General features: G+C 48.5%; 1 protein-coding gene across 2 annotated transcripts in view; it reads left to right on the plus strand.

The window, feature by feature from the left end:
• The first annotated feature begins 13,909 nt into the window (after positions 1-13,909).
• MAP3K4 (mitogen-activated protein kinase kinase kinase 4) overlaps positions 13,910-25,411 on the plus strand; it is an 88,406-nt gene continuing 76,904 nt past the window's right edge. For both annotated transcript variants that reach the window (XM_037059227.1, XM_037059287.1), the window contains exon 1: positions 13,910-14,206. In XM_037059227.1, coding sequence (XP_036915122.1) covers positions 14,076-14,206 — 131 coding nt within the window. In that variant the 5' untranslated portion in view covers positions 13,910-14,075. The remainder of the gene's footprint in view (positions 14,207-25,411) is intronic.

Genomic DNA, 25,411 nt, shown 5'->3' on the forward strand with positions numbered 1-25,411 from the left:
TGTCACTTAGCGCGAACTTCTCTCGAACCTCGATAATTGCCAGACATTGAAAGGGTCTGTGAGATACAGAAGGAAATCGCGCGGCGGTCCAAGGTCTGCAGGAGGGCCTTGGCCCGGAAGTTGAAGGGTCTGCCGCTGGCGTCCCTCAGGCTTCCGCGTGCTCTTGCCCTAGCCAGACTGTGTCGAGGTAAACTGAGTCACAACAACTAAAGCTTTAGCTATTTCCTGTTGGCAAAAGGCATGTCTAAATTTTAAGAAATGTTTGTGTACTTTAAGAAACTTATTATAGCTTGTCCTGAATCTGAGTATGTTAAAAAAAAAAACCCTCAATATTTCAAAGATGACATGGTTTTTCCAGGAAGTTGAAGGGAAAAGAGCAGAAGAAAGAAACTGGAATTTAGTAACGTAAATTTTAAAGGTGAACTGGTGAGTCACAAATACAAAGGTGTACCTGCAGCCCTGGCTGGTATGGCTCAGGGGGTTGATTGCTGGCCTGAGAACCTAAAGGTCACCGGTTCGATTCCCAGTCAGGGCACATGCCTGGGTTGTGGGCCAGGCCCCCAGTTGGAGGTTACCCCCATGCAGGAGGGTAACCGATCGATGTCTCTCTTGCACACAGTGTTTTTCTCCCTCTTTCTCCCTCCCTTCCCCTCCCTCTAAAAAAAAATGTATCTATAGAAAGAGAAAACCTAGAGATCATTTGAGTGTCACAGAGATGATGACAGGTTTGAAAAATAGCTCTAATGAGCAGAGGTAGCTGGTGGTGTTTTTCCCCCGAGGAGAGGAGAGGAAGTTCGTAGTGACCGAGTGCACGGACGTCGCTGGCTGAGCACTGAGACACAGAGGAGACCTTCCGCACTGACACTGGGCAGAGGGCGGTGTTGACCTGGTGGGAAGTGTGGATCTCACTTCAAAGCTGAGAATTCTCAGTCCGAGCTGAAAACCAATGGCCTAGACAACAGGGGAAGGCGAAGAACCGTTCTTCCTGAAAGTCCATCACTAGGCTGGTCTCCCCATTACCTGTGATAGTTTGGGGGCTTCTGGGTTTGCTGGTCATGTTTAACGTGGGTGCTGCCTCTGGAAAGGCTGACCCGCACCAGGCGTTCAGACAGCAGCCTTCCTCAGCCAGGGTACCCCAGTTCAGTCGTCCCCTAAATGCTCCTTGAGAAAGTGAGGTAGAGGCACAGAGACCAGCTCTTGGGTGTTGGGTGGCCCCAGCGTCACCAAGAAAACCCCTTGGATTGCACCAAGGCTTTTCCACAAGCCCACGAGACAGTTTGCAGGACTGTGTTTTAAATGTCAGACTTTCTGAATTGCAGCGTTTATGTTTATGTTCTAATTCAACACCTCTTGCCCTTTACTGGTGCCTGGAACAAGGCCGCATTCCACTTGTCCATAAGGCCACTTTTCAGCAACAGGAGGGGTATGAGGACGCACCGTGTTGGGTCACCAGGTCTGCGGTCCAAAGGACACAGGCTGTCCACACTTAGTACAAATCAGAACGTCCATTTTTCTGGTCAGGACAGCGAGACTCTGCAGCTTAAAAGCTGCCGTAGTGGACTCATTTCAACAAAGTACAGTACTTTATTCCAATGTAGTTTTCTCAGGGAAACCACTGTTGCTCAGGATTTTAAAGCAGGGATGACTTGAAGCACTCATCGCCTGGACAGTGGTGGTTTTCCGTGTGGAATTTAGAGACCCATTGGCAGTGGACGGAAGGACAGCTGCCAACACCTCGGCGCCTGTGACTGACCACAGCTATTGATGGGGATTACTTCTGGTTCATTCTCTTCTTTGAGATACTGGTGTAGGTGGTTGTTAGGTTCTTCCATGCGATCACAAGGAAAGCATTCCAAGGGCTCACGCAGGGGAGATTGTGGCGTGCCAAGATGGTTTATTTGTGTGGAAGGCTGCCCCTGAGTTTCCAATTTCCCATCTCCCTTTGTGTCCAGCCATGGGAAAAAATCCAACTGTGTCTTCAGCAAGGCCAAGATGAAAGCTAATGTCCAGAGTTACTGCTTCACATTTATGCTTAGTCCTTTGGAGCCTGTGCCCTGTGCTTTGGGCTCCAGTAGCTGCTAAACCCACAAGGTCACATGTTCCCAGGTGAGAGAGCACGTGAACAAACAGGGCAAGTGCATTATTGGGGTGGGGGGGGAGAGAGAGAGAGAGAGAGAGAGAGAGAGACTTTTTATTCCCCTGGGATTATATTAGCTTGGATTTGGGACAGCCCAGGGACTTTCTGAAAACAACCAGTGAACTTCCCAAGCTTTTGTGGGCTTTTGATAGGTACATTCTGCCTCCTTAGACCCACAGGCCTCTATGGTCAAGCTTTGCCTCCTTTGCTCCCCCACCAGTCTGGTACTGGGAGGGGAAGGGAGGAGTATTAACCACCCTCCCCCTGCCTCGGGTGGAGCAGTGCTGTGATCCCCTGGGGTGTGCAGCGGTAGCTTCCTGGTGAGGCGAAACAGCCTCCTGCTCCCCAGTTTATTATGCTCAATGCCCAATTCCCTTTGCTCTCTTCCTTTATTAGTATCTCGCTAACTACCTATGGTGACAGCACCAGAGAGTTAATTGTCACCCAGGCCTGGTGCCCCGTGAAGCCTGAGCCTCGTACTTTATCACTTGAGTATTGAGTCTTGTCCAGGTGCTAGTTGTGGAGGAGAATGCAAAAAGAAAGAAAAGGCCATCTTCCTCCCCGATCCCCACCAGAGGGTTGCTCTCCAGTTCTGGGACAGGCAGCACCTGCACGTAAGCCTCAAAAGTGAGGGCTCTGTTTGCAGCAGGAAGTAGCTGAGTGGGCGTGATTACCGAAGCCCAGGCCAGGGAGAAATGGGCCACCTGGGGAGGCTGAGGACTGTCATAGAGGAGGTGGGACTCGGGCTGCATCTAGAAGGATGGGCAGAGAGCACAGCAGGCGCTTTCTGCCGGACAGACATTGCTGCCTGAATGTTTCGCACAACCAGATTGCGCACTCCCGGGGAGAGCAACCTTTCCCTCGTGCCCAGCACGGAGCTCTGCAGATGCAGCTGGAGATGTACCTTCCCCGCAGCGACGTTGTCCAGAGCGCTCAGAGATAAAGTGGGAGGTTAGTCTGCAGTTACTGACGATGTTGAGGTCAATGATGAGGCACCTCTTAGAAAATGTTTTTAAAATGCTATTTTCCTCTAAACATTTCGAAGAAGCCAGAAAGTTCTCAGGCTTATCTTAAACTGTTACTTGTTTTATGCTGCGGTGTTGACAATGTTCTTTCTTAAGAGTATTTTTCTTAAAAACCAACTTGGTCTAAAGTGCTTAAGGGCCATTTCTCCCAAGGGAGAGGCCTGATTTGCAAGTCCTAGAGGAACTGGCTGAGGAGGCTTTGTTTTTTTTTTAGTAAGTAGGAGATGAGGTCGTTGAAGTTGGCAGCCTGCTGGCTGTGGGCTGTGGAAGTCAGGAGTGCGCCCTGGGTGTGCGATGGTGTTCATTCCAACGGGGAGTGGGTGGTGGCAGACCCACTGTCCCACCTGTTCTGAGTGCCACAGGGAGCAGGCAGAGACAAGGAAGGGACCAGGCTGCGTGGGAGCCTCTGTGTGCAAGGTAAGGTCATCTCCACCCTTGTGTCATTCCTGTATTTTCATCTGATAAGAGCCTTATTTCATGTTGACAAGCACCTTGGGCTTACTGATTTCCAAAGAGGAGGAGGAACCCAGAACCCGGAACCTGGGTGACGTAACCAGAGTACTCTCCAACACACCTGCCTCGGTGGCCCAGGTGTCCGGGCAGGTCATTGACACGCCCTGCCGATTACCTAAGGGTGACAGCAGCTTCACAGCCTGGCAGCAGCAGGGACATGAAGAAGTCGCTTACCAGTCCAAGGCTCACGCTTGGGTCCTACCGTCACACTATTCCCAGTCCCCTGGTGACAGGGCCCTGATGGGATCCGATCGGAACCAATCACCCCAGAGATGGCCAGTTGAGAGAGAGAGATTGATTTACAGTCTCAGCCGTCAGTTTCCAGGCCTTTGAGACGTGGACAGAGGCTAAAACCCTCCCCTACAACACCCTCACTCTGTGCTGCTGCTAGGAAACCAGGGGACTGCAAATGCATCGTAGTCCACCCTGCCGTGGTGACAGCTTCCTTCGAGCCAGGAGTCTGAAGTTAAGACTCCACCCCGAGGAACATACCTTTGGGGTGAGCCAGGCCCCGCAGTGATGAGCGTGCGAAGCACAGGCTGACACATGAAGTGAAATGCTTTGCTTCTAATCCCCACCTGTCCTCCCACCCTCATTACCATGTCCTCTGAACTGCGTCTGTCCCCAAGCCCTGCAGGTACCTTTGCTCTCTGTCCTTCTCTCTCCTTCGATGCCCTCCCACCCTCCTATCTGTGATACCCCATGGCTTTCTCAAGGCCCTGATCAAATGCTGCCTCCTACCTCCTTCCAGAAAGGCCCATGTAGGGCTTTATGAGTCACACGGTAAAATGGACACTTGACAGTTCTAGCTCTGCAATCCCCCGGTCCACACAGCGGCTCAGTTCACGCTTCAGGGCCAGGTGCACAAGTAGAGTGAAGGTGAGAACAAACTGAGGACCTGACAGGACCGCTCTCTGTGGTTCCCATGCTGATGGGTATGGTTTGTAATATAGACACACTAGTACGTAACATTTATACAATGCATTCATACTGTTTTATATGTGTATTTTAATTTATAATAGAAATATTATGTGTTTAATAAACATATAGTGTATTTCATATAGTATTTATAACATTATTTATAAATGGAATCTGGGGGATTTTTTGAAAATATAAATGCCTGAGACCTACCCCGGGTTTCAATTCCTTGACCCCTGCATGAGGTTTGGTGACTTGCATTTCTGCACAGACCTCCAGTGCCCATGGCGGTGGTGTAAGGGTCCTGCTTGGAGACACACAAACCCAGGGTGGCCGCCCTCCTCCTGCCACCCCACCCCCCGCACCCCCCGCTCCTCTTATTACCCCCTCAGTGCTCACCTCAATGAGACCCCCGGGTGGTGGTTGGTTTTGTGTGTCGACTGGGCTGTGGTGCCCTGGTGTCTAGACAAACGTTATTCTGGGTATCTCCGTGCGGGTATTTTGGAGTGAGATTAACATTGAATTTGGTGGACTTGGAGTAAAGCTGATTGCCTTCCGTCATGTGGGCGGGCCCTGTCCAGTCAATTGAAGGCCTGCAGAGAATGAAAACCTGGCCTCCCCTGAGCAGGAGAGATTCCCACCAGTGGGAAGCCAGGACCTCATCTGCATCGTCAGCTCTCTCCTCGGTCTCCAGCCTCCCAGCCCACATGGTAGAGTTCGGACTTGTCGGGCTCCATAAATTTATGAGCCAATTCCTTAGATTTTATTTATCTATTTCTGATTGAGGAGATCACACATCGGCTCTGTTTCCCTGGAGAACCCTGATTAAGAGTCCCCAGGAGAACTGAACTCAGCCAGCCCCACGGCAGTGTCTTCCAGCAGAACGAGGCCCGGCCCCACTGTGGCGGCCCAGGGGCCTCAGGATGGCAGGCTCCCCGTCTGTACCCCAGAGACTGCAGGGCCTGGGAGGGCCCTGAAGCCTGCACCTCTGGAATCCTTGGTTACTTGGTTGTGCGCCTCTAATTCGTTTCAGAATGCGATGCACAAGTGTAGAGTGTGGTGCAAGACACAGGAGCATCTGGGAACCGAGCCTCTGGCTAGGACTTTGTAACGCAAGTGAGAACTTCTGTATGAAGGGTACATTGAAGTAACTGGGACCACACTAAACCATTGTGCTGGGTTGAATAGTGTCACCATACAGTTCATGCCATTCCTGGCACCTCAGAATGTGACCATATTTGGAAATGGGGTTATTGCAGATGTCATTACTTAAGAGGAAGTCGGTGGGCTCTTAATCTTGTGTTCTTATGTAGGAAACTGGTATCCTTGTCAGAGAAATGATGTAGACAGAGGATGGCATGTGACAGTAGAGGAGGAGACTGGAGTTACGCTGCTGTAAGCCAGTGGGTGCTGAGGATGGCTGGCCACCACCATGACCTGGGTGGGAGGCAAAGAACAGGTTCTTCCTCCTTGGGAAGGCCCAGCCCTGCTGGAAGCTTGACTTCATCCTCCGGGACATCAGAACTGGGAGAGAATGAAGTCCTGCTGTCTCAGGCCACCCAGCTAGTGGTCTTGGTGTGCTGTGGTGCCCTAGGATGGGAGCACACCTGCCCACAATAAGCAACTAGAAAACTGGACGAGATATGCTAAACAACCACCTACAGGTCTACTATGATCTGTGAGAAAAAGAAACCAGTGGGCATATAGCACCCACGAGGGCAGGCAGCGCCTTCAAGGCTAGGCTGGGACGAGCTGTGCCCAGTGCCTGGGTCTCTGCTTCCCACGAGGGCCGGTAGCTGGTGATCTCAACTCCCGCATTCCTGACCCTGGCCACCCAGTTGGGTTTGGGGTAAGTCCTGAAGAGAGCGTGGGGGTACTCTTGGACCATGTTTTCCACACCCGTCCACAGTTTAAGGTTTGGGTCTGTCACAGCGAACCCCACTCTGGCCAGACACTGGAGTTGCCTGAGGGATCTTTTCACCTTTGCCTGCTGGGGCCTCGTCTCACTTAAATTCAGATGTGGGAGATAGGGGTGGGGTCCAGGCACTAATGTGTTTTAAAAACTCCCCCAGATGATCCCCCATGTAGCCATAGGGAAAACCCATTGATCTGTGAGGCCTGCCTGAAAGAAGTCCAGCCATTGTCAATATAACAGTGTTTGCATGACATCGATGCAACCTGGCACCAAGGTGAGTGGACTGGAATGTGCATGTGCGAACAGTGATGACTTCACTGCACTAGTCAGTGGGGATGGTAGATGCCGTCGAGTGAGGATGTGCACTGTGTGGCCATCGCATTCAAAATGACTGAGTGAGTAGAGCAACGGACCTGCATCAGATTTTCTGTTAGGCTTGAACACTCCTCCAAGAAAAACATTAGATGATTCAGAAGGCTGCAGCTATGGGCAACTGGTGATTGGCAGCTTCGTCACGACAACGTGTCTGCTCATGCATTGCGCATGCATCTCACACAGAGTCTTTTGGTGAAACATCGAGTCGCCCAGGTGACCCAGCCCCTCTATAGCCCTGATTTGGTGCCCTGGGGCTTTTGGCTTTTCCCAAAACTAAATCACTTTTGAGAGAGATTTCAGACCATTGATGAGATTCAGGAAAATAAAACAGGGCAGCTAATGGCGATTTGGAGAACTGTGTGAGGTCCCAAGGTGCCTACTTTAAGGGGACTGAGGCATCATTGTCCTGTGTACAGTGTTTCTTGTCTCTTCTTCAATAAATGTCTCTGTTTTTCATAGTACATGGCTGGATACCTTCTGGGCAGACCTTGTATATCTTACTGTCCAAACCATCCTCTAAGCCTCTTTTAATAATCCTGCTAAAACCTAATATTAACAGATTTCTTTTGTAAACAGGCATCTAAGAAGGTCTTCCTCTAAGGTCACATGCATGCACTCTTCCATGAACCTGCCAAGTAGGTGGACATTTTGTTTCGCAACTATTGTCACCCTGTGTCCTCCCACCCCATACCCACTGCTCCCATGGTGACTTCCCTAGTGGCTGTGGGTCCTCCCAGCTGTGTGAGCTTCTCAGGGCTGCGTGACAAAGTACCACTAACCAATGGCTTCAAATAATAGACATTTCTGCTCTCACAGTGCTGGAGGCTGGAAGTCCAAAATCCAGGTGTTGGCAGGACCATGCTTCCCCTGGAGTAGGGGATCCTTCCCTGCCTCTTCCTAGCTTCTCATGGTGGCTGGCGGTCCTTGGCTTGTAGGTGCGTCACACCACCCTCTGCCTGCATCGTCACATGGCCTTCTCCCTGTGTCCTTTCTCACAGCCTTCCCCCTGGGCCTGTCTGTCTTTGTGTCTTTTCTACTTTTCTCAGAAGGATGTCACTGCATTGAATGAGGGGCTAACTTTACTCTGGCATGACCTCATTTCAATTTATGTCAAACTCATCTGTAAAGATCCCATTTCCAAATAAGACCTCATTTATAGGTACTGGGGTAAGACATCAACATACCCTTTTAATGGATACAATTCCATCCACCACACCAACATCACCATATACTTACCCATTACACCTGGCCAGGGGTCTCAGTTGTCTCTGCTTGAAGTGAACACCTGCATCTTTTTTCTTGGTCATTTTCTGTAAGCTGAGGCCTGTTACCTGTCCAAGCAGAAATGCATGACACAGATGTAAGACAGCCTCTCTGAGCAGGGTGGTCCACCTGCAGGCAGCATCCACAGGGCTCTGGAGCTCATTAGAAATGCAGACACTCTGGTTTCCCCTAAACCTGCTGACTGGGGAGTGTGCAGTTGAAAAGAGTCTCCAGGCAATGGGTGTACATTTCACATTGGGAAAACCAGTGGTCTCAATAATAGAGACTTGGCTTTTATACTGGTGAGAGATTCTGTAATGCATCACGTCCTTTGTTTAAACAGAAAAATTCACCATTAAACATTCCTCCTTAAATATCCTCTAATTACATTTGGAAATGGATTTGAACTAAACATGTTCTGAAGTTGTGATTTCAAATTGAGTAGACGTATTAGAAAGGCAGCCGTGGAACTATTACGAATGGTAACTTCCTGAGAGTGGGAGTTGGCGAAACATGGACTAAGCTGCTTTGTGGGATTAACACATTGAAGCCTGGACACTTTTGTGACCGATGCAGAGGAAAGTCTTGTTCCGAGATGTGTGGATTAGGGACGGATGTTTCCACCGCAGGGGTACCACGTTGTAGTGAAACTGAAAATGCAAACTTCGGAAGACTGAGTTTTCCATCTTTTAGAGCTTATTTTTGGCCTTTGGTTATGAGTCCTTTATCTCAAAATGTTTCTGACGTCTGTCAAAGTCGTACCTCAGTAAAAGTCGGTGTTTTAACCTCCACTGCAATATCTACCTACGATGACGACGGCGCTCTCATTTCAGCCAGAGCACCACGAGAGCCTGTCAGCTGTCCGTGCTCGTTCCACGCACCGACAGCGGCAGGGCGTTGGTTCTCCCCCGGCAGCACGAGGGGCCAGGTTAGTTCTGTTCTTCCTGATGTTTGGTGACTGAGAGCTTCACACGGCTTAACATTGCTGTTGCCCTTCATCCCGAATGTCTGTTTTTTTACACAGCTTTTCTTTCTTACTAGGGTCCACCTTAGCTGTCTGACTCTTTAGAACAGCTGTTGCGTTGTTAAAAGTCTACCTCATGACGCTTCTCAGAGTCTGCTTGGGTTTGTTTCTCCAGTTAAATCCATCCATCTGTTCAAATACTCACTGAGTTCATTTTTCCAACAGATGGGTTACTGAACATGTACTGTACAGGGTGTGTGTTACTCTAGGTGCTGAAGATGTGAGAGCAGGAAACACTGCTTGCTCCTGAGAAGGTCACGGAGTGAGAAGTACACATGTAATCAACCAGATACGTACATGAAGAGAGGTAGGTGGACGGGCTTGCCCATGCGCTGTGGGGACGCCTAAGAGGGCATCTGCTGTCAGGTTAGGGCAGGCTGGCAGTGGCGCTCAGAGAAGCCTTCGGAGAGTGGTGTGGGAGCCCTGAGCTGCATTTGGAAGAAGTGACTTTATCACGTGGGAACAAAGAGCAGGAGGCCCCGGCCAAGGGCAAGGAGCTGCTGCTCTGCAGGGTTAGTCACTGGTTCCCGGAGCCTGGTTCCAGGCAGTGGGAAAGTGGGCGCTTACTGACTGGAAGGGATCTGAAAACAGTTCGGGAGCTGCCCTGGGTGGTTTCCCAGTTCTCTAAACTTGCACCTGGGCTCTGAAAGAGAAACAAAAGGATGAGGTCCCGGCGCGTCCTGTGGACGTGTTGGTAGGGAACGACAGATGTTTTTGTCTAGCAAGAAGAGTCAGCTTCTTCAGGGATTTCATTGTTTAAAGCCAGCTGTTGATCTAAGAGCAGGATCCTGGAGGGGGAACAGGATAGGAGCGGGGAGAAAGGAGGGGCTCCGCCTGTGCTTGGAGAAGGAAAAGGAGGGCGCGGTCAGCCCCCGCCGTAGACTTCTGTGGCCGGGGCACCTTGCAGTCCTCACCCGGTGGAGGCCTTGGCCCTTCCCTCAGTTGGTTTCACGCACACTATTCTAACCATTAAGAAAGACGGTAGCTTTTGATCCTTTGCTTAATAACTCGGAGCCCTCGGGGCTCCTTTTAGACCCTTTGTACAGAGGAGAAAGTCTCTGAAGTGGGTGATATGTGTCCTGGTGGAGAAGTAACCGGAGGAGGCAAATTACAAATTACCTCTGGAAACAGTGGAAATTTTCTGCGACCTCCCACTACTCAACAGAGGATGACGAAACTTACATGTTTTGAGGACTGTTTAAAAAGTGTGGGGAGGGCCATGGGAGGGACTGGAAGAGGTTAGTTGAAGAACATGCATGCATAGCCCCCAAGGACACAGAAGAGGAAGTGGTGGAGTGGGAGGTGGGGCTGGGTGGAGGTGGGAAGATGGGGGGGGCAGGAATGAGGACAGCTGTGGTCGTGTCAACAAGTTTAAACATGGGGTAACTAATTATTTTGGGGTGTTTTACTAGTAGGTACAGATATCATTGTGTCTTGCTGCAGCAGCAAACATCAATGTGTGTAACCTCGGCTTAGGTTCTCCTTGCTGGGAGGGAGGCCGCATTGCTCTCTTGCTGAGTGGACTTGGGCGTGCCTGGGACTGAAATCAGTGCATCACCCCTGGCCAGGAGCCCCCTGGACATCTGTGCTCTTGCCTTTCTGCCTCTGTGGAGCTCAGCCCAGCTGCCGGGAGCCCCTGGGCAGGAGAGGGCAGGGCTGGCAAGGTCTGTGCCTGAGCTTCTACACAGGGTTACTAATCCTGGGGGCCGGGAGAAACGTGGTCCAGTGCAGTGCAGCACCACGCTCGTACTAATTCAGAACCCTATAGCCTTTGTTTTTTTAATAACAAAGATATGACCCTATTGACAATAGTTAGCACATTGTTTTCAAATCATCTTGCAAAAAATTCAAAAAATTGACTTTCTGCTTAATACCCTGGCCTTGATGTGATGCTAAGGATGCCCTGATAGCTGATGTATCAGTGATGTGTCTTATCTTTATTAAGATAAAATCCGTTTATCCCTTTGAAGAAGTTTTTTAAAAATACATTATTTATTTTTAGAAAAGGGAGGGAAGGAGAAAGAGGGAGAGAAACATCAATGTGTGACTGCCTCTCATGTGTCCCCACCTTTCCTTGGGACCTGCCCACAACCCAGGCCTGTGCCCTGGCCGGGGATTGAGCTGCGACCCTTTGGTTCACAGGCCTGGGCTTACTCCCCTGAGCCACACCAGCCAGGGCTGAAGAACTATTTGTAAGTTATCATTGCAGTGGATGCCGGAATGCCCACCTCTCCTTCCTGCCAGGTGCACGCTCCGCCAGGTGGGACTCGGCCTCCTGAGCAGCAGGCCTACTTCTGCCTGGAAAGGCTGCTGGGATGGAACAGCGACTCCTGCACAGCCCTTGGCTCCACTCAGTCTGTTAAGCACTTGATTCTGACAGCAGTGAGAGGTCAATAGAATGAATTAGGTAGGCAAGCGACGAGTTTCATGGTGACTCAGGCAGACTGTGGTGACTGCAGTGCGAGAGCAGATAGGGTGCAGGCGTGAGCCCACAGACAGAGGCAGGGAGCCCAGGAGGCAGTGGCAACCCTTGGAGAGAGACACGCCAGCCTCCTGAACCAGTGAGGATAGAGAGAAGTGACTGGTTTCCAGAGGAGCATGGATCCTTTAGTCAGGGGCCGAGGGAATGGCCATTCAGAGTTCTGATTGGGTGGAGGGGGCTGCGGTTCACCAAGTCAGAGACCACTAGCAAGCAGCGGGTGTGAGGTTAGTGTGGGGCAGAACTGCGTTCAGATCTCGAAATTTGAAACACAGAGTTGCTGTCTGGAGTGGAATAGGAGGACAACACAAATAGCAACAAAAGGTTGATGCAGTACACAGAATTAACTTGAATGAAGAAAAAGTTGCCTGGATTTGAATTGAATGTTTGGTATTAGTTAACAGAGGTTTCCACTCATGATGCCTTACACGATTAAATGTAAATTTGTTTGGTTCCTGCCAAAACAGACAGCACCCCCCAGTGGAAATGAAAATGATGACAAACCACTCCTGTCCCAGATGCTGGTCTGCTATGAAATGTCACAGATTTACAAGCCTGCAGAGCTGAGGCCAGGCCCCCTGGCTTACAGTGGCTCAGGGGTTATTTGTGAACAGTGACTTACTCAAACATGAAAATACTTCTGTGAGTGAGGATAAATCACTTGGCCATGCAACTATTTGTAAAAAAAAAAGTGAAGTTCACCATGTTCATGTGTTACAGTTTTCTTTGGAATGATGTGTATGACCAGATCACTTAACTTTATTGCCACCACTTGTGTAAAACAGCACTGCCCTCTCCCACGCCTCTCCAGTCTGATGTGCTGTAGATTTACTTGCTTTCTCTCGCTAAACTGGGATGTTAGTTGTACTAGCAAAAGACTCTGTTTTGCTCACTGTATCCCCACCACCTAGCACAGTTCCTGGCACAAACACAAATTTACTATTTGTGGAATGAATGTTGCTGAAAAAAATAAAATTAATGCTAATTCTGAAATTCAGCCCTGTCACATTAAGTACATAATTCAGACAACCATGACAAAGAAAATAGATTGAGGAAGTTCTTCAATTAGAGAAATTTCTGTAATGTACCCGGAGTGCAACATAGCTAATTTTACAATGGGCCTTTAATATAATCATATTTAAGGTTTTCTGTCTTGGCCAGTTTTCTTACCAACATTTGTTCAAAACGTGTATTTTACATATTCAAACTCAACTGAATGAGGTTTTAAAAACCAGCACATTTGCCCTGGCTGGTGTAGCTCAGTGGAATGAGCGCGGGCCTCACAATTGCGGTTCGATTCCCAGTCAGGGCACATGCCTGGGTTGCAGGCCAGTTCCCAGCAGGGGACTCATGAGAGGCAACCATACATTGATATTTCTGGCCTCTCTTTCCTTTCCCCTCTAAAGATAAATAAATAAAGTCTTTTTAAAAAACAGCACATTTAAGTGAATAGACATGTACTTAATTTTTAATGATGCTCTTTTTGAATGAACCCTGGACTTCACCCCATGGAAAATTTTGTAAATATTTGCAACTTGACACTGTGAAGCTCAAGTGCTAAGAGAACATGATACAGTGTTTGTCGTGTCTGAAGTCATCTCTTTTGTGTGCGTGGGTGTGGGGACGTGTGCTTTATGCAATCGCCTTTACAAGGGCTTTCTCCCCTGGGGTGCAGGAGCAGGAGCTCCAGCAGGATCTGCACCCGACCCGCGACACTGAGGTTACAACAGTACTCTTTTTCTGCCCTCTGAATGAGAGGCTAACTTTCATGTTGGGCGACTCCAGAATCTTTGTTTTAACGGTGTGAAACAACTGAGTTTTCCATGCACAGTTAACACTGCGCTTCCATCAGAGTCGTCCACGCTCCAGGATTCGCAGACCCCCAAAGCCTCATGGCCTGCGTGGGACCGGTGAGCGCCCGCGTACCATCGAACCGTATTTCTGAGGATGGCATCACTCTTGGCGGTGATCCAGTTGCTAAAGTTTACAGAGCACTTAAAAGTCATCCATCGCCGCCGCCTCAAGGCCGCGCCGGCGCTCCCGGGGTCCTCCGCACACGCCCCACACCATCACCTGGGGCCCGGCGCGCACAGCCCATCTTGCCCTGGTGCGGGCGAGACCACAGTCCCGAGCGAACGCTGCCGCGCTCCCGCCGCCGGCCACCCCAGGCTGCTGGCTCTCCCTCGCTGGCTCCCCCACCCGTCCGCCCCCGCGCCCGCCGCAGCTGGCCGGGGAGGCTTGTCCCTCGCCGCCCGCCGTAGCCCGGCGCGGGCCGGTTGCCGTTCTCAAGATGGCCGCGGCGCGAGCGGCCCCTGCGGCGGGCTAGGGGCGGAGGCGGAGCGCGTCATCCCCGCATTCAGGGCCCCGGCCCCCGCGCCGGGCTGCAGCGCCTTGCCCGTCGCGGCTATGCGGGGCTCCGCGCACGGATGAGAGAAGCCGCCGCCGCCGCCGTGCTGGTCCCCCCACCCGCCTTCGCCGTCACCCCCGCTGCCGCCATGGAGGAACCGCCGCCGCCGGCGGAACCCGAGCCGGAGCCCGAGCGCTACCGCGCGGCGAGGTGAGTGAGCCTGCCGCCAGCCCCGGCGCGGAGCGGGGCTCGTCCCGGCCGCAGCTCTTTGGAGGCCGAGGGGGCGTGGGGGCCTCTGCTTCCCGCCAGGTGGCCAGGGCTACATCCAGGCTCCGGGGCCGGGCCGAGGGGCGGGGTGCCGCGCTGCGACCCAGGGCAAAGCGGCCGGGGCTACCCAGCGACCCCCGCCCGAGCGCCTAGCTCGGGGGGCCTTCTCGGCTATGCTCCTGCTCGTGAGGAACAAGGCGGGGCTACGGAGCACTGGGGGCACTGCCTGCGGGCACTGGGACCGAATCCCGGCCGCGGGCTTCTGAACCGGGGCCGCGCCGAAATCGCTTGCATCCGTGCTGAACCTACGCTCCTTCTCCGCCCCTTTCCGAGTCAAGAACTGGACACCTGTGAAGCAGATGCACACTGGCTTGCTCTCTCGGGGGTTCTCCTGCCCCACTCTGCCCCCCGGGCCACCCACTTCTTACTCTGCACACAGAGCAGATGGGGTTCTCTCACCGAGGGCGCTTGACCGGCCTTTAGTGGAAGCATTGTGCGGATCGAGGCTCACACGTGCACGCAAGTAAAGGCTTGATTTGTCTAAAACTTTGCTACCGCGGGAAGCCCAAAGGTGGAACTTTGGTACCCGAAGTATTTGTTGCATTCTGTTCCCTAAGCACACAATTAATTAACTTCATGGTTTTTTTTTTAATTTTTGGATTGGGAGCTGAAACTCACTACGCTAAGTAGGAATGTCCCTCTTCTGTGCCTGTGTTTGTGTGCGCGGATGCCCTCTTACCCGTCCTTCGCATCCCCAGTGAACTTGCAGACTGCTGCCCCCTGGCCCCGAAGTGGAAACGCTACCGCAGCTGCCGGACCTCCTGCTGCCTGGCTCTGCAGTCCAGGAATCTGGCAGATAGGTGTTCTCTTTCTTTTTCCTGCTCAAAGGAATTTTAAATTCCGTAGTTGTAGTTACAACGGAAGACAGGAATCACTTTCTTGCTTTCCTGACCCAGTGTTTGTATAGGCTGTGAAGAAGGTTGCTTTTTATTTTCCTTGATTCTAAGACCCTTCTGAAGCACTTTGGTGACCTTTTAAGGACCAGCTTCTCTCAGTAGTGGCACATGGTGGAATGAAGATTCGTTTTGTTTTTTTTCTGTACATCTAACATTGGTAGAAGTTTTGTCAGAAAGTTTATTAAATAAATTTGTTAGTGAATTCAGTCTTTGATCACTTTGACTTCGTTTTTTCTTTACACGTAATAATGAATACTTAGTAAATGCTTAAAGTATGCCACTTTCTTTGCCTAACCCATGTAATCCTTATAAGAACCGGATGAGGCAGGTCCTGCAGTTATTTCTCTTTCACAGATGAGGAAGCTGAGGCACGGAGGTTAAATAACCGTCCAAGTTCGCAGCTTGTCCTGAACTCAGACCTGACTGCACGTTCCACACCCCTAACCACCGAGAAGAGCTGTGATTTCGTTATCCAAATGGTCAAGTCAGAAGTTGCAATTCTGTGTAACTATTTTCTGGGATAAAATGTTGTGAATATTTTTAGGTAAAAGTAAAAGGGGTAGAGGAAAGCAGTTCTGTGCCATAAAAATGACTTTCCCCAATGATCAAAAGAAACCTGTATTTTTTTTTTTGCCAGGTTTCTCTCTGTTTTATAATAAAAATAGGTCAGGGTAATGGGCTTCATCCAACTTGAAGGGAACAGCAGTGTACGGAACAAGAAGATCTTAGAAATATTTTTCTTAGCAACAATTGCAGTTAATTATACGATAGCTATTCTGTGAAGCAGATGACTTGACCAAGCTGTTGTTTTCCCTTTTACCCGCCCTTGTTGTCATCACACCTCTTCCCTACACAGAGCTGACCTCTGACAGACTCCCTGCAGGTCTTTAACGGAGGGTGCTTCCAGGGGTCTGCATCTGTTTAGTTGGATTTCACCTGCTTGTGTTTTTAACCATTTTTAAAAAACTCAACTTGCACATTCAAAATGTGCCAGATGCCACGGTTTAACACTTTGGAGACTGATCATGTAGTTGTCTATGCCACGTGGTTAATTGGTTTGGGGATGGACCAGAGTAAAGCTCCGCCTGCCATCTTTGTGCCTGTACTTTATGCCGACATGCCATCGATTACGAAGGGCGCTCTGGTGCACAGGTTTTGTACGGTGCAGGCCTGCACTTGTTGGCCGGTGCGCCTGTGGCAGGTGCCAGCCCAGAGCATCTGCTCCGTGCGTGATGACGTGAGTGTTGCGCAATGACGAGGAACATAGGACAGGTTGAGAGGCGGTAGTGTTCGTGTGGAGTTTCCTGCTTGTTGTCAGCCGTGGGTACTTGCCATTTTTGATAAAGATTCTTGACAAGGAGAGCAGCAGTTCTTGTTGGTGATTAAACTTAGAAATAAATATCCCTTCCAATTTTCTTTTTCTAGCTTCTTGAATCAGTCGTAGGAGATCCTGAGATTGCAAGGAGAGGTATTAAAACTACTTTGAAACAGTGTATTTTTCTCATTTCTTGAATCTACACTTAACTCGGAGGTTGAGGCTGATATGACACTGCTCCCGTTTACTCTAACCTTTCATTTAAAATATTTGTGTTAAAAAATAGCCTTGCTGTTCTCATTTATTGACCTTGTAAAGTACATTACATGAACTAAAAATAAAATTTTTAAACCAATGACTTTATTTTATGTAGTACGGTTCTCATAAGTTTGCTTGAAAATCCTGGGTTTCTCTACTATAAAAGTACTTACCATCCTTTCAGTCCTAGGCGATCAGGTCTTTCTTTCATGTTGACTGTCCCCTTTGAGCCTGCTTCTTTCAGTCTTGGCACTGGGCGTCCCCTGTGGCGCAGCTGTGGACTCTGTGGCTTCATCGGAGGTGGGTGAGGCTCAAGGCCGTCCGAGGGTAGGTGCCGAGCGGGCGCTGCTCAGAGGAGCAACGAACTTGGAGCAATAGTAACAAGGCTCCCACATGTGCTGAAGTGGGGACAGCTTGTCCTTCAAGAAGGACTTTGTGGTTCCCTTTAATTGTCATATTGTTAGAAGTTGCTTCTACTTCCTTCACGTGGGTTCTCTTGGTGTCCTGTAAATCTTGTTCTGAGCCCTCCTGAAACGTGTGGATATGAGGTCTGGGCTGCTTACTGGATACCTTTGCCTTTATAACTTCCTGTTACTTCATTCCTCCTTCTTCAGTGATTATCTCTTTACTCTCAGCATTCTGTCGTTGACGCCTTCTCATTTCACCAGGTGGTATGTATTCTTTTCAAAGACACTTTCATGCTGCCAATCAGTAAGTCATCGGAAGTTGTTTCTTTAGAGAGAGCATAGAAGTGTTAGGAAAGAAGCCCGGCCAGTGGCCGCCCTGGGTCTTCGCTGTCTGGCGTTTTCTTGGCAGGATAAAGGGAGCCAGGCCCCCGCCCTATGTTTCTTCATTCCGCCCCTGCCCACCTCCGTCCAGCGTGCAGAAAGCCACAGTGTCATTAAGAGACCTAGTGGTGAGCGTGACTCCAGCAGGGGAGTTCGGGAGTGGAGAGTGACCAGTGTGCGCTCATAGGGGAGACACACCCCACTTCTGTGTTTCCCTGGGGGGCCTGCGATCCTCTCAGTCTTTGTTTTTTCTTCATTACTAACTTCCCTCAGTTGGGCGGGTCATTGTGTTTCTGTGTTTAATCTTAAGCCTTACTTTAATTAGTCTGTGACATACTCTGCTTTTCCTGCTTCATTTTGAGGTATATTATATCCTGTCCCTTAAAGACGTCTAGGGAACCCTGAGTGGCTGACTTTTACTCATGGTAAACCTCAGTGGATGCCTAACTGTCACCACGGCCTGGTGCCCTCCCCCCAGGATTTCGGTGTGGCTCTGTGAAAGGTGTGGCCGAGATGGTAGTGGCCGGTGCTCTCATAAAATGCTTTCTGACTCTTGCGAATATTGTGTTCAGAAAAGATTGTGATATTTGGTTTTTCTGCATTTAAGTCATAAAGTTAAATTAAAATTTAAACCACATTAGAATTCTGTATGTTATTAAAATTATGTTTTGAATTACTTTGAGTTGTTACTGCAATTGAAATTGATGAGACTCCATATATTATACGAAGAAAATTTGTTGCCAAATTTTAAATTAACTCAAAATTTAAAAAAAATTTATTTTCAGTATCTATGAACTATTCGAACTGACCATATCCAGCTGGTTCTCTTTAATAATTTAGTTCATCCTGGGTAACACAATTTGTAGATTGGAAACAACATCAGCAGTAATAAGGGGCTGGCTTTATGATGGACTTTTATAGTAATAATAATAGCACTATTATTTAGAATCATAACTGAATTCTCAACTCGTATGCTGTGTTAACATGCTTTCCACTCTGGAAGAGGCATAGTCCAAAGCACCGTATTTTAAAAAGGAATATTACCCCTCTGGAAAGTACTGGTGGTATGTATATGCTTACTGCCCACAGACCGCATACTCAGGTACTTGAGTACAGTGTGTCTTCGAACGTTTGTTCACTACCAGCATAGCCAAAGTGGAAATTTGGTTTGACCTGAAAGGACATTCATTTGTCATATTTTGCAAACCCCAGTAGAAGTAGTCATCTCATGAGTCATGTGGATGTCAGATGTTCATCAAGTAGAGGGGAAAGCCATGCCCTGGCTGGTGTGGCCGAGTGCTTGAGTGTCAGCCTACAAAGCAAAGGGTCGCTGGTTCAAGTCCCAGTCAGGGCACATGAAGGGGGTGCACGGGAGGCAGCCACCACACACTGATGTTTCCTTCCCTCTTTCTCTCTTCCTTCCCCTCTCTAAAAAATACATAAATAAAATATTAAAAAATAGTAGAAGGGAAGGCTGTTAAGAATATATTAGGCATTCTGTCCAAAGTGTTTCATAAGTGGATTCCATTTCAGCATAATTTCAGGAGAAGTAAACGTGCTGTGGGGAAAAGTGGGTGCTAGGCTTTGAGGCTGGTCAGAATCGGTGTTTCAGACAGAGGTTTTCCCAAGTGAGCAGGCTGTGTGAGGGCAGAGCTGAATAGTGGAATGTTCTCCAGAAGGCGTATTTGGGGACAGCTGGTGTAGAAATGTAAAATTGTAGAAATTGTCAGCCTTTTTAACCTTTCAGTGGAAATATTTTGGAAGAAAATTTAATACATGCATGTTTTCATTGTATCATTAGCAATCCTAAAGTATTTTTAAAATGTGGGAACATAAAAATGTAGATGTAACTTGGTTTTGTCAGAAAATACTTAGAATTGATTTTTTGAATGTGTGAGTATTCAGTTCTTGTTCAGATTAGGAACTGAGCGTGTACTAATGCGAGCAAATCTTAGGCTAGGCTAAGCTAAGTCGGACTTTTAATGTTTGTGTAGTCCAGCCTGCAGCCGCTGCTCCTGCCGAGACCTCCGGGAGTGGAGACGGAGGGGCTGGGAGCCCATCGGGCCACCCCTTTGTTGTGGAGACAGACGTGTGAGAAAGCGGCCTGGAGGGGCTGTGCTTCCCCAGGGCCGCCCAGCGCCCAGGCTCTCGCCTGCCTCTCCCGAACGTCACACCCTGCTCCCCCGGGTCGGTCCGGGACCAGCGGCACCCCTCAGCCACCTGACTCCCTAGCCCAGCGTCTGCGCAGGCCCAAGTGAGCAGCTGTGGGATACTGTGTTTTCTGGACTGATAGGCTTCACAGGATAGACCAGCGATGAAAGAATCATTTGCAGGGAAAGAAAGGAACAAAGAAACCACCCTGCAGTGTCCTCTGAGCTCATCGTGCACAACTTTTTTTTTTTTTTTTTGCCTTAGTACAGTTTTAGATTCCTCATTGCTTGTTTCTGTGCTCAGTCTTCAGTTGGAGTGGGTGGCGAGGCTGCGACTCCTCTGTGGTGGGGATAGTGACGCTGGCTGGTTTGTGCCCTGCAGTACGAGACAGGTTTTGTGATGGGAGGTCTGTTGCCCAGCTGAAAGGAACGTTTATGGAAGTGTTTGACCTTGTAGTGTGTGATACACTTTGATGGTAGTTCTTGTTCTGTTAGAAAACATTGTCCACCATGATCTGTTAAATCCTTTTAATTACCCACAAATGGGCTGTTTCTCCTACTTCAAGAAACACAGCTCCACGAAGACTAAAAAAGATCCCAGTGTGCTGTGTCCTCTGCCTCCTGAGATTTAGCTGGGAGGACGGTCGCAGTGTGTATCCGTGGACTGGTCAGAAAGCATTTTGAAGGAGCTAGACACAGTTAGGTTCTGAGTACTCCATCCTGGAGACAGTGCTGCTTTCCGAAGACGAGAGGAAGTCTCTCCAGGTGGTTCTCTTGGTTGCTTGTCTGGAATACACAAGCATTGTGAAGATGAGTTTACATCTTGAAGATGAGTAAAATTGGGGTTGGAATATTTGAGTACCTTAAGTAGTTTATTCATTTTTCTCTAAAACACTAAGGTGTCTTAATTTTTTTTTAAATAGAGCAGTCCTCAAAAGAAACAAACAAACAAAAAACAAAAGGAACTCATTCTTCCTTCTTGTGTGTGCGCAAGTGTGTACTTAACAAGGGTTTTGACTGGTGGTGGGATTTCATCGCCTTCTGTGTTTCCCAATTCACTTCTCTAATGAAGTAGGACATCAGAAGTAAAGTGGGCAGGGATACTTCTGGAAACATCAGAAACATTTGCCATGAAGCTTCAGCTCCAGAACTGAGCTTTTACTTTGTAAAGGAAACTCTTAGAGCTCTCGGCTCTTTGAATATTAGGTGCTATTTAACAGAAAACCAAGCAGTGTGTGAATTGGGGAGTGATTAGTAAAGAGGCATAGTCGTTGGCCTGACTGGGTGAGTGTGATGTAGAAGCTTGGCCTGGATTGTACTGACCAGCAGTTAGTTGTGGTTCACTGCTTCATCCCATTTACCCATTAAACCTCCAGTACTATTTATTCCTTTTCTTTGCAGACTTGCTCTTTTTTTTTTTTTTTTAAATCCTCACTTAAGGACACGCACACCGATTTTTGTCAAGAAGGGAAGAGAGTGAGAGGGAGAGAAACGTAGGTCAGCTGCCTCCCTCATGCTTCCCGATATGGGGCCTGGACCCACAACCCAGGCATGTGCCCTGACCAGGAATCGAACCTGTGACCCTCCAGTTCACAGGATGACACTCCAGCCAACTGAGCCATGCTGGCCAGGGCTGCAAACTCACCCTTGTATAAAGTGGGTACCCGGTGTCGGGCAGTGCTAAACTGAGACCGTGGGGCTGCAGTGGGGGATGGAAAAGAAGTGGGCCTGCCTAGCTGCCCGGCAGACCCTCCATGAGTCTCCATGAGGCTCAAGGAACTTCTGACCCGGCCTCCTGACCCTCGGGTGTAGCTAGAATTGGGGGAGCCATGTGTTTTGGTTACCGAGCCACATTAGTGTAGAGACTTGACTGCGTCCCTGCACAGGTTTGACATTCAGCAGTGGCCAAGTCAGGGGCTCCTCTAAGCTTGGGGTGTGCTGAGCCCTTTGCCTGTTAGGACTTCAGAGTCTCTGTCCGCACTGGGTGCCTTCCCGGTGCCTGGGCATCTTCCCAGCGCCCGGGCACCTTCCCAGCGCCCTGGCGTGTTGGCTTCCTGTGCCTCTTGCCTTGTGTCGATTGGTTCCAGCGGGTCAGTGGTCCTTCTTTCTCTTTCGTGTCAGAGCCGTTCCGAGTAGCACTATCTCGTGGCTATTTCCATACTCCCCCAGGCAGGCTTCAATTTTTATTATGTGTATGCATAACATAACACATGCCTAGCCTTCAAGGAATTTATAATGTAGTTAAGGAGAATAGAGATTAGGTAATGAGTGGAAACCTGCTAGTTCATGATCTGGTGCAGAAATGCAATAAATTTCCTTCTGCCTTCTCCCTGTGTGCCACCATTCAAATGTATTGTGTTTTACCTAGCAGTTACAGTGAAATTGTGAAGCAGATGTGCATTTTCCAGAAGGAAAAGTGAGGCGTTAAGAGCTGTCTTAGTTCCGAACAAATGTAGCCGGGACCCTGGTGTTCGCTGCACTTGAGAGTCTGTGGCTCTCTGTTTTGAGTGTGGTCTCCTAGCGATAAGTGTGGCGGAGGATTTCAATACTAGTGTAGGCCACGGAGGGCATGATTGTTATCTGAACTAATGTGGGCATTTGTCACATCAGTACAGATATGAAACATCATTTAAAATGGCTCCATCAGATTGCATTTTATGGCTGCACTAGACACCTGGGAGGTCACTCCCAGCTCCTTACCGTTCTGGTTAGCATGGCACCAAGCCTCTCGGTAGACAGGTCCGTCCTGGCTGCTCCGGTAAAGTCACTTCCCAGACATGGAATTAGAAAGGAGGCTTACTGTCCATTGTTAAACGTTTCCTTCGGGGAAGATTGTGCCTCTGTATAGGCCATGAATAGTGCTTACCTTAGTATCTAGTTTCCTAGCTTTGAGTATTACAGAGTCTTTGGAATTTAATAGGCCAGAAAGGCTCATCTTGTTTCGGGTGCCCAGTTGCTAACATTGGGGGTACCATCTTCATGGAAAACTCCTGCAGCTTACACACACCACAAGCTATGAAAGAACTTATAGTCGGAGTTTCATATATTTATACAGCACTGTAAAAATTTTTCTAGTAGCAATGCATATAGTAGGCACTAAAATTGATAGAATTCTATCAGTGGATAGGATTAATAAGTTAATCCAGTGAATTTTCACCGACATGACTTAAATTATTTTACTGGTTCTTGGCATGTTTTTCTTCGTATTTTCCTTGTTTTGCTTCCATTTTCTGAGAACTACTGGTCTAATGAAAAGCAAAGCAGCACCCTTTCTTTTGGGCTTGGCACGCACGGTTCCTACTTGGTGCAGGACTGGGTGTCACATCGCACACGCCTGACAGAGTCTTCCTTATGGGGCTGTCCTGGGAGTGAGAGCCCGTGTGGAGCCTGTGTTGGGGCCCCTGTTGCCCCTTCTCTTACCAGACATAGGGTGGCCTGCCGTCTTCATCCTCTTTGTTTGCTAGTGCTTTCCCAGTTTTTTTTAAAGAATTCGAATAATAGGTGATTAAAATGTGTTGGTTTGTCTACTCATAAATCTATAATAGTTTCCCAGATTTATTGCTGTTTATAACTTCTTCAAGAAATGAGCAGGTGAGATAACCGTTCTCTGTATTATGGTGCTGAGAGCTTGTACTAACCTTAAAGAGTATATGTGAGGTTTATGTAGAAGGCATCCAGCCATGTACTCTGAAAAATAGAGACATGTATTGAAGAAGACACAAAAGACAAGAAACTGAACACAGGACAGTGACGCCTCAGTCCCCTTCAAAGTAGGCACCTTGGGACCTCACACAGTTCTCGCAATCGCCGTCAGTTGCTCTGCTGTATTTTCCTGAATCTCATTGGTGGTCTGAAATCTCTTCCCTTTCAAAGGTGATTTAGTTTGGGGAAAAACCAGAAGTCACAGGGCACCAAATCAGGGCTATGGGAGGCCCAGTCACTTGGGTGATTTGATGTTCCACCAAAAAACTGTGTACTAGTTGTGATGCATGAGCAGGGTGTTGTCATGATGAAGCTGCCAGTCACCAGCTGCCCATAGCTGTGGCCTTCTGGAACATCTGAATAGTGTCCACGGAGGAATGTTCAGGCATAACACAAGATCTGATGCAGATTTGTTGCTCTGCTGGCTCACTCATTTTGAATGTGATGGCCACACAGTACACATGGGCACTCCCCAGGGCCTACCGCCCCCACTGACTAGTACAATGAAGTCATCATTGTTCACGCATGTGCATTCCAGTCCACTGGCCTTGGCACCCAGCTTACATCGATGTCATGCAGACTGTTTTTGTTTTATTAACAATGGCTGGACTTTTTCCAGGTAGACCTCATGTATTTGAATTCCAGACAAATGAAACCATTGCATTTCTAGAATATCAGAAAGTAGGGATCTTGCCTGTAGTTATTTTTTGTAATATATTTTATTGATTGTTATTACAGTTGTCCCATTTTCCCCCCTTCACTCCCCTCTACCCTGTAATACCCTCTCCCACCCACATTCCCCCCCTTTAGTTCATGTCCATGTGTCATACTCATAAGTTCTTGGCTTCTGCATTTCCCATACTATTCTTACCCTCCCCCTGTCTATTTTCTACCTACCATCTATGCTACTTATTCCCTGTACCTTTTCCCCCCTCTCTCCTCCTCCCACTCCCCTGTTGCTAACCCTCCATGTGATCTCCATTTCTGTGGTTCTATTCCTGTTCTAGTTATTTGCTTAGTTTGTTTTTGTTTTTGTTTTAGGTGTGGTTGTTAATTATTGTGAGTTTGCTGTCATTTTACTGTACGTGTTTTTTTATCTTCTTTTTTATAAATAAGTCCCTTTAACATTTCATATTGTGAGGGCTTGGCAATGATGAACTCCTTTAACTTGACCTTATCTGGGAAGCACTTTATCTGCCCTTCCATTTTAAATAATAGCTTTGCTGGCTAAAGTAATCTTGGATGTAGGTCTTTGCCTTTCATGACTTCAAATACTTCTTTCTAGACCCTTCCTGCCTGCAAGGTTTCTTTTGAGAAATCAGCTGAGAGTCTTATGGGCACTTCTTTGTAGGTAACTCTCTCATTTTGTCTTGCTGCTTTTAGGATTCTCTCCTTCATTTTGATCTTGGCTGATGTAATTATGATGTGCCTTGGTGTGTGCTTCCTTGGGTCCAACTTCTTTGAGACTCTCTGAGCTTCCTGGAAGTCTATTTTCTTTGCCAGATTGGGGGAGTTCTCCTTTATTATTTGTTCAAAGAACTTTTTCTTGTTTAATATGTTTTATTGATTATGCTATTACAGTTGTCCCATTGCCCCCCTTCATTCCCCTCCACCTTGCACACCCCCTTCCCCCAATCCCCCCCTTTAGTTCATGTCCATGTGTCAGAGGTTCTTTACATTCTATATTTCCTGTACTATTCTTGCCTCCCCCCCTATCTATTTTCTACCTACCATCTGTGCTACTTATTCTTTGTACCTTCTCCCCCCTTCTCCTCCTCCCACTCCCCTGTTGCTAACCCTCCATGTGATCTCCATTTCTATGGTTCTGCTCCTGATCTAGCTGTCCGCTTAGTTTGCTTTTGTTTTAGGTGTGGTTGTTAATAACTGTGTTTGCTGTCCTTTCACTGTACATTTTTTTATCTTCTTTTTCTTAGATAAGTCTCTTTAATATTTCATATAATAAAGGCTTAGTGATGATG

Source organism: Sturnira hondurensis, unplaced genomic scaffold (genome assembly GCF_014824575.4).
Source record: "Sturnira hondurensis isolate 20B ecotype Veracruz unplaced genomic scaffold, ASM1482457v3 Scaffold0000167, whole genome shotgun sequence".
NCBI lineage: Eukaryota > Metazoa > Chordata > Mammalia > Chiroptera > Phyllostomidae > Sturnira > Sturnira hondurensis.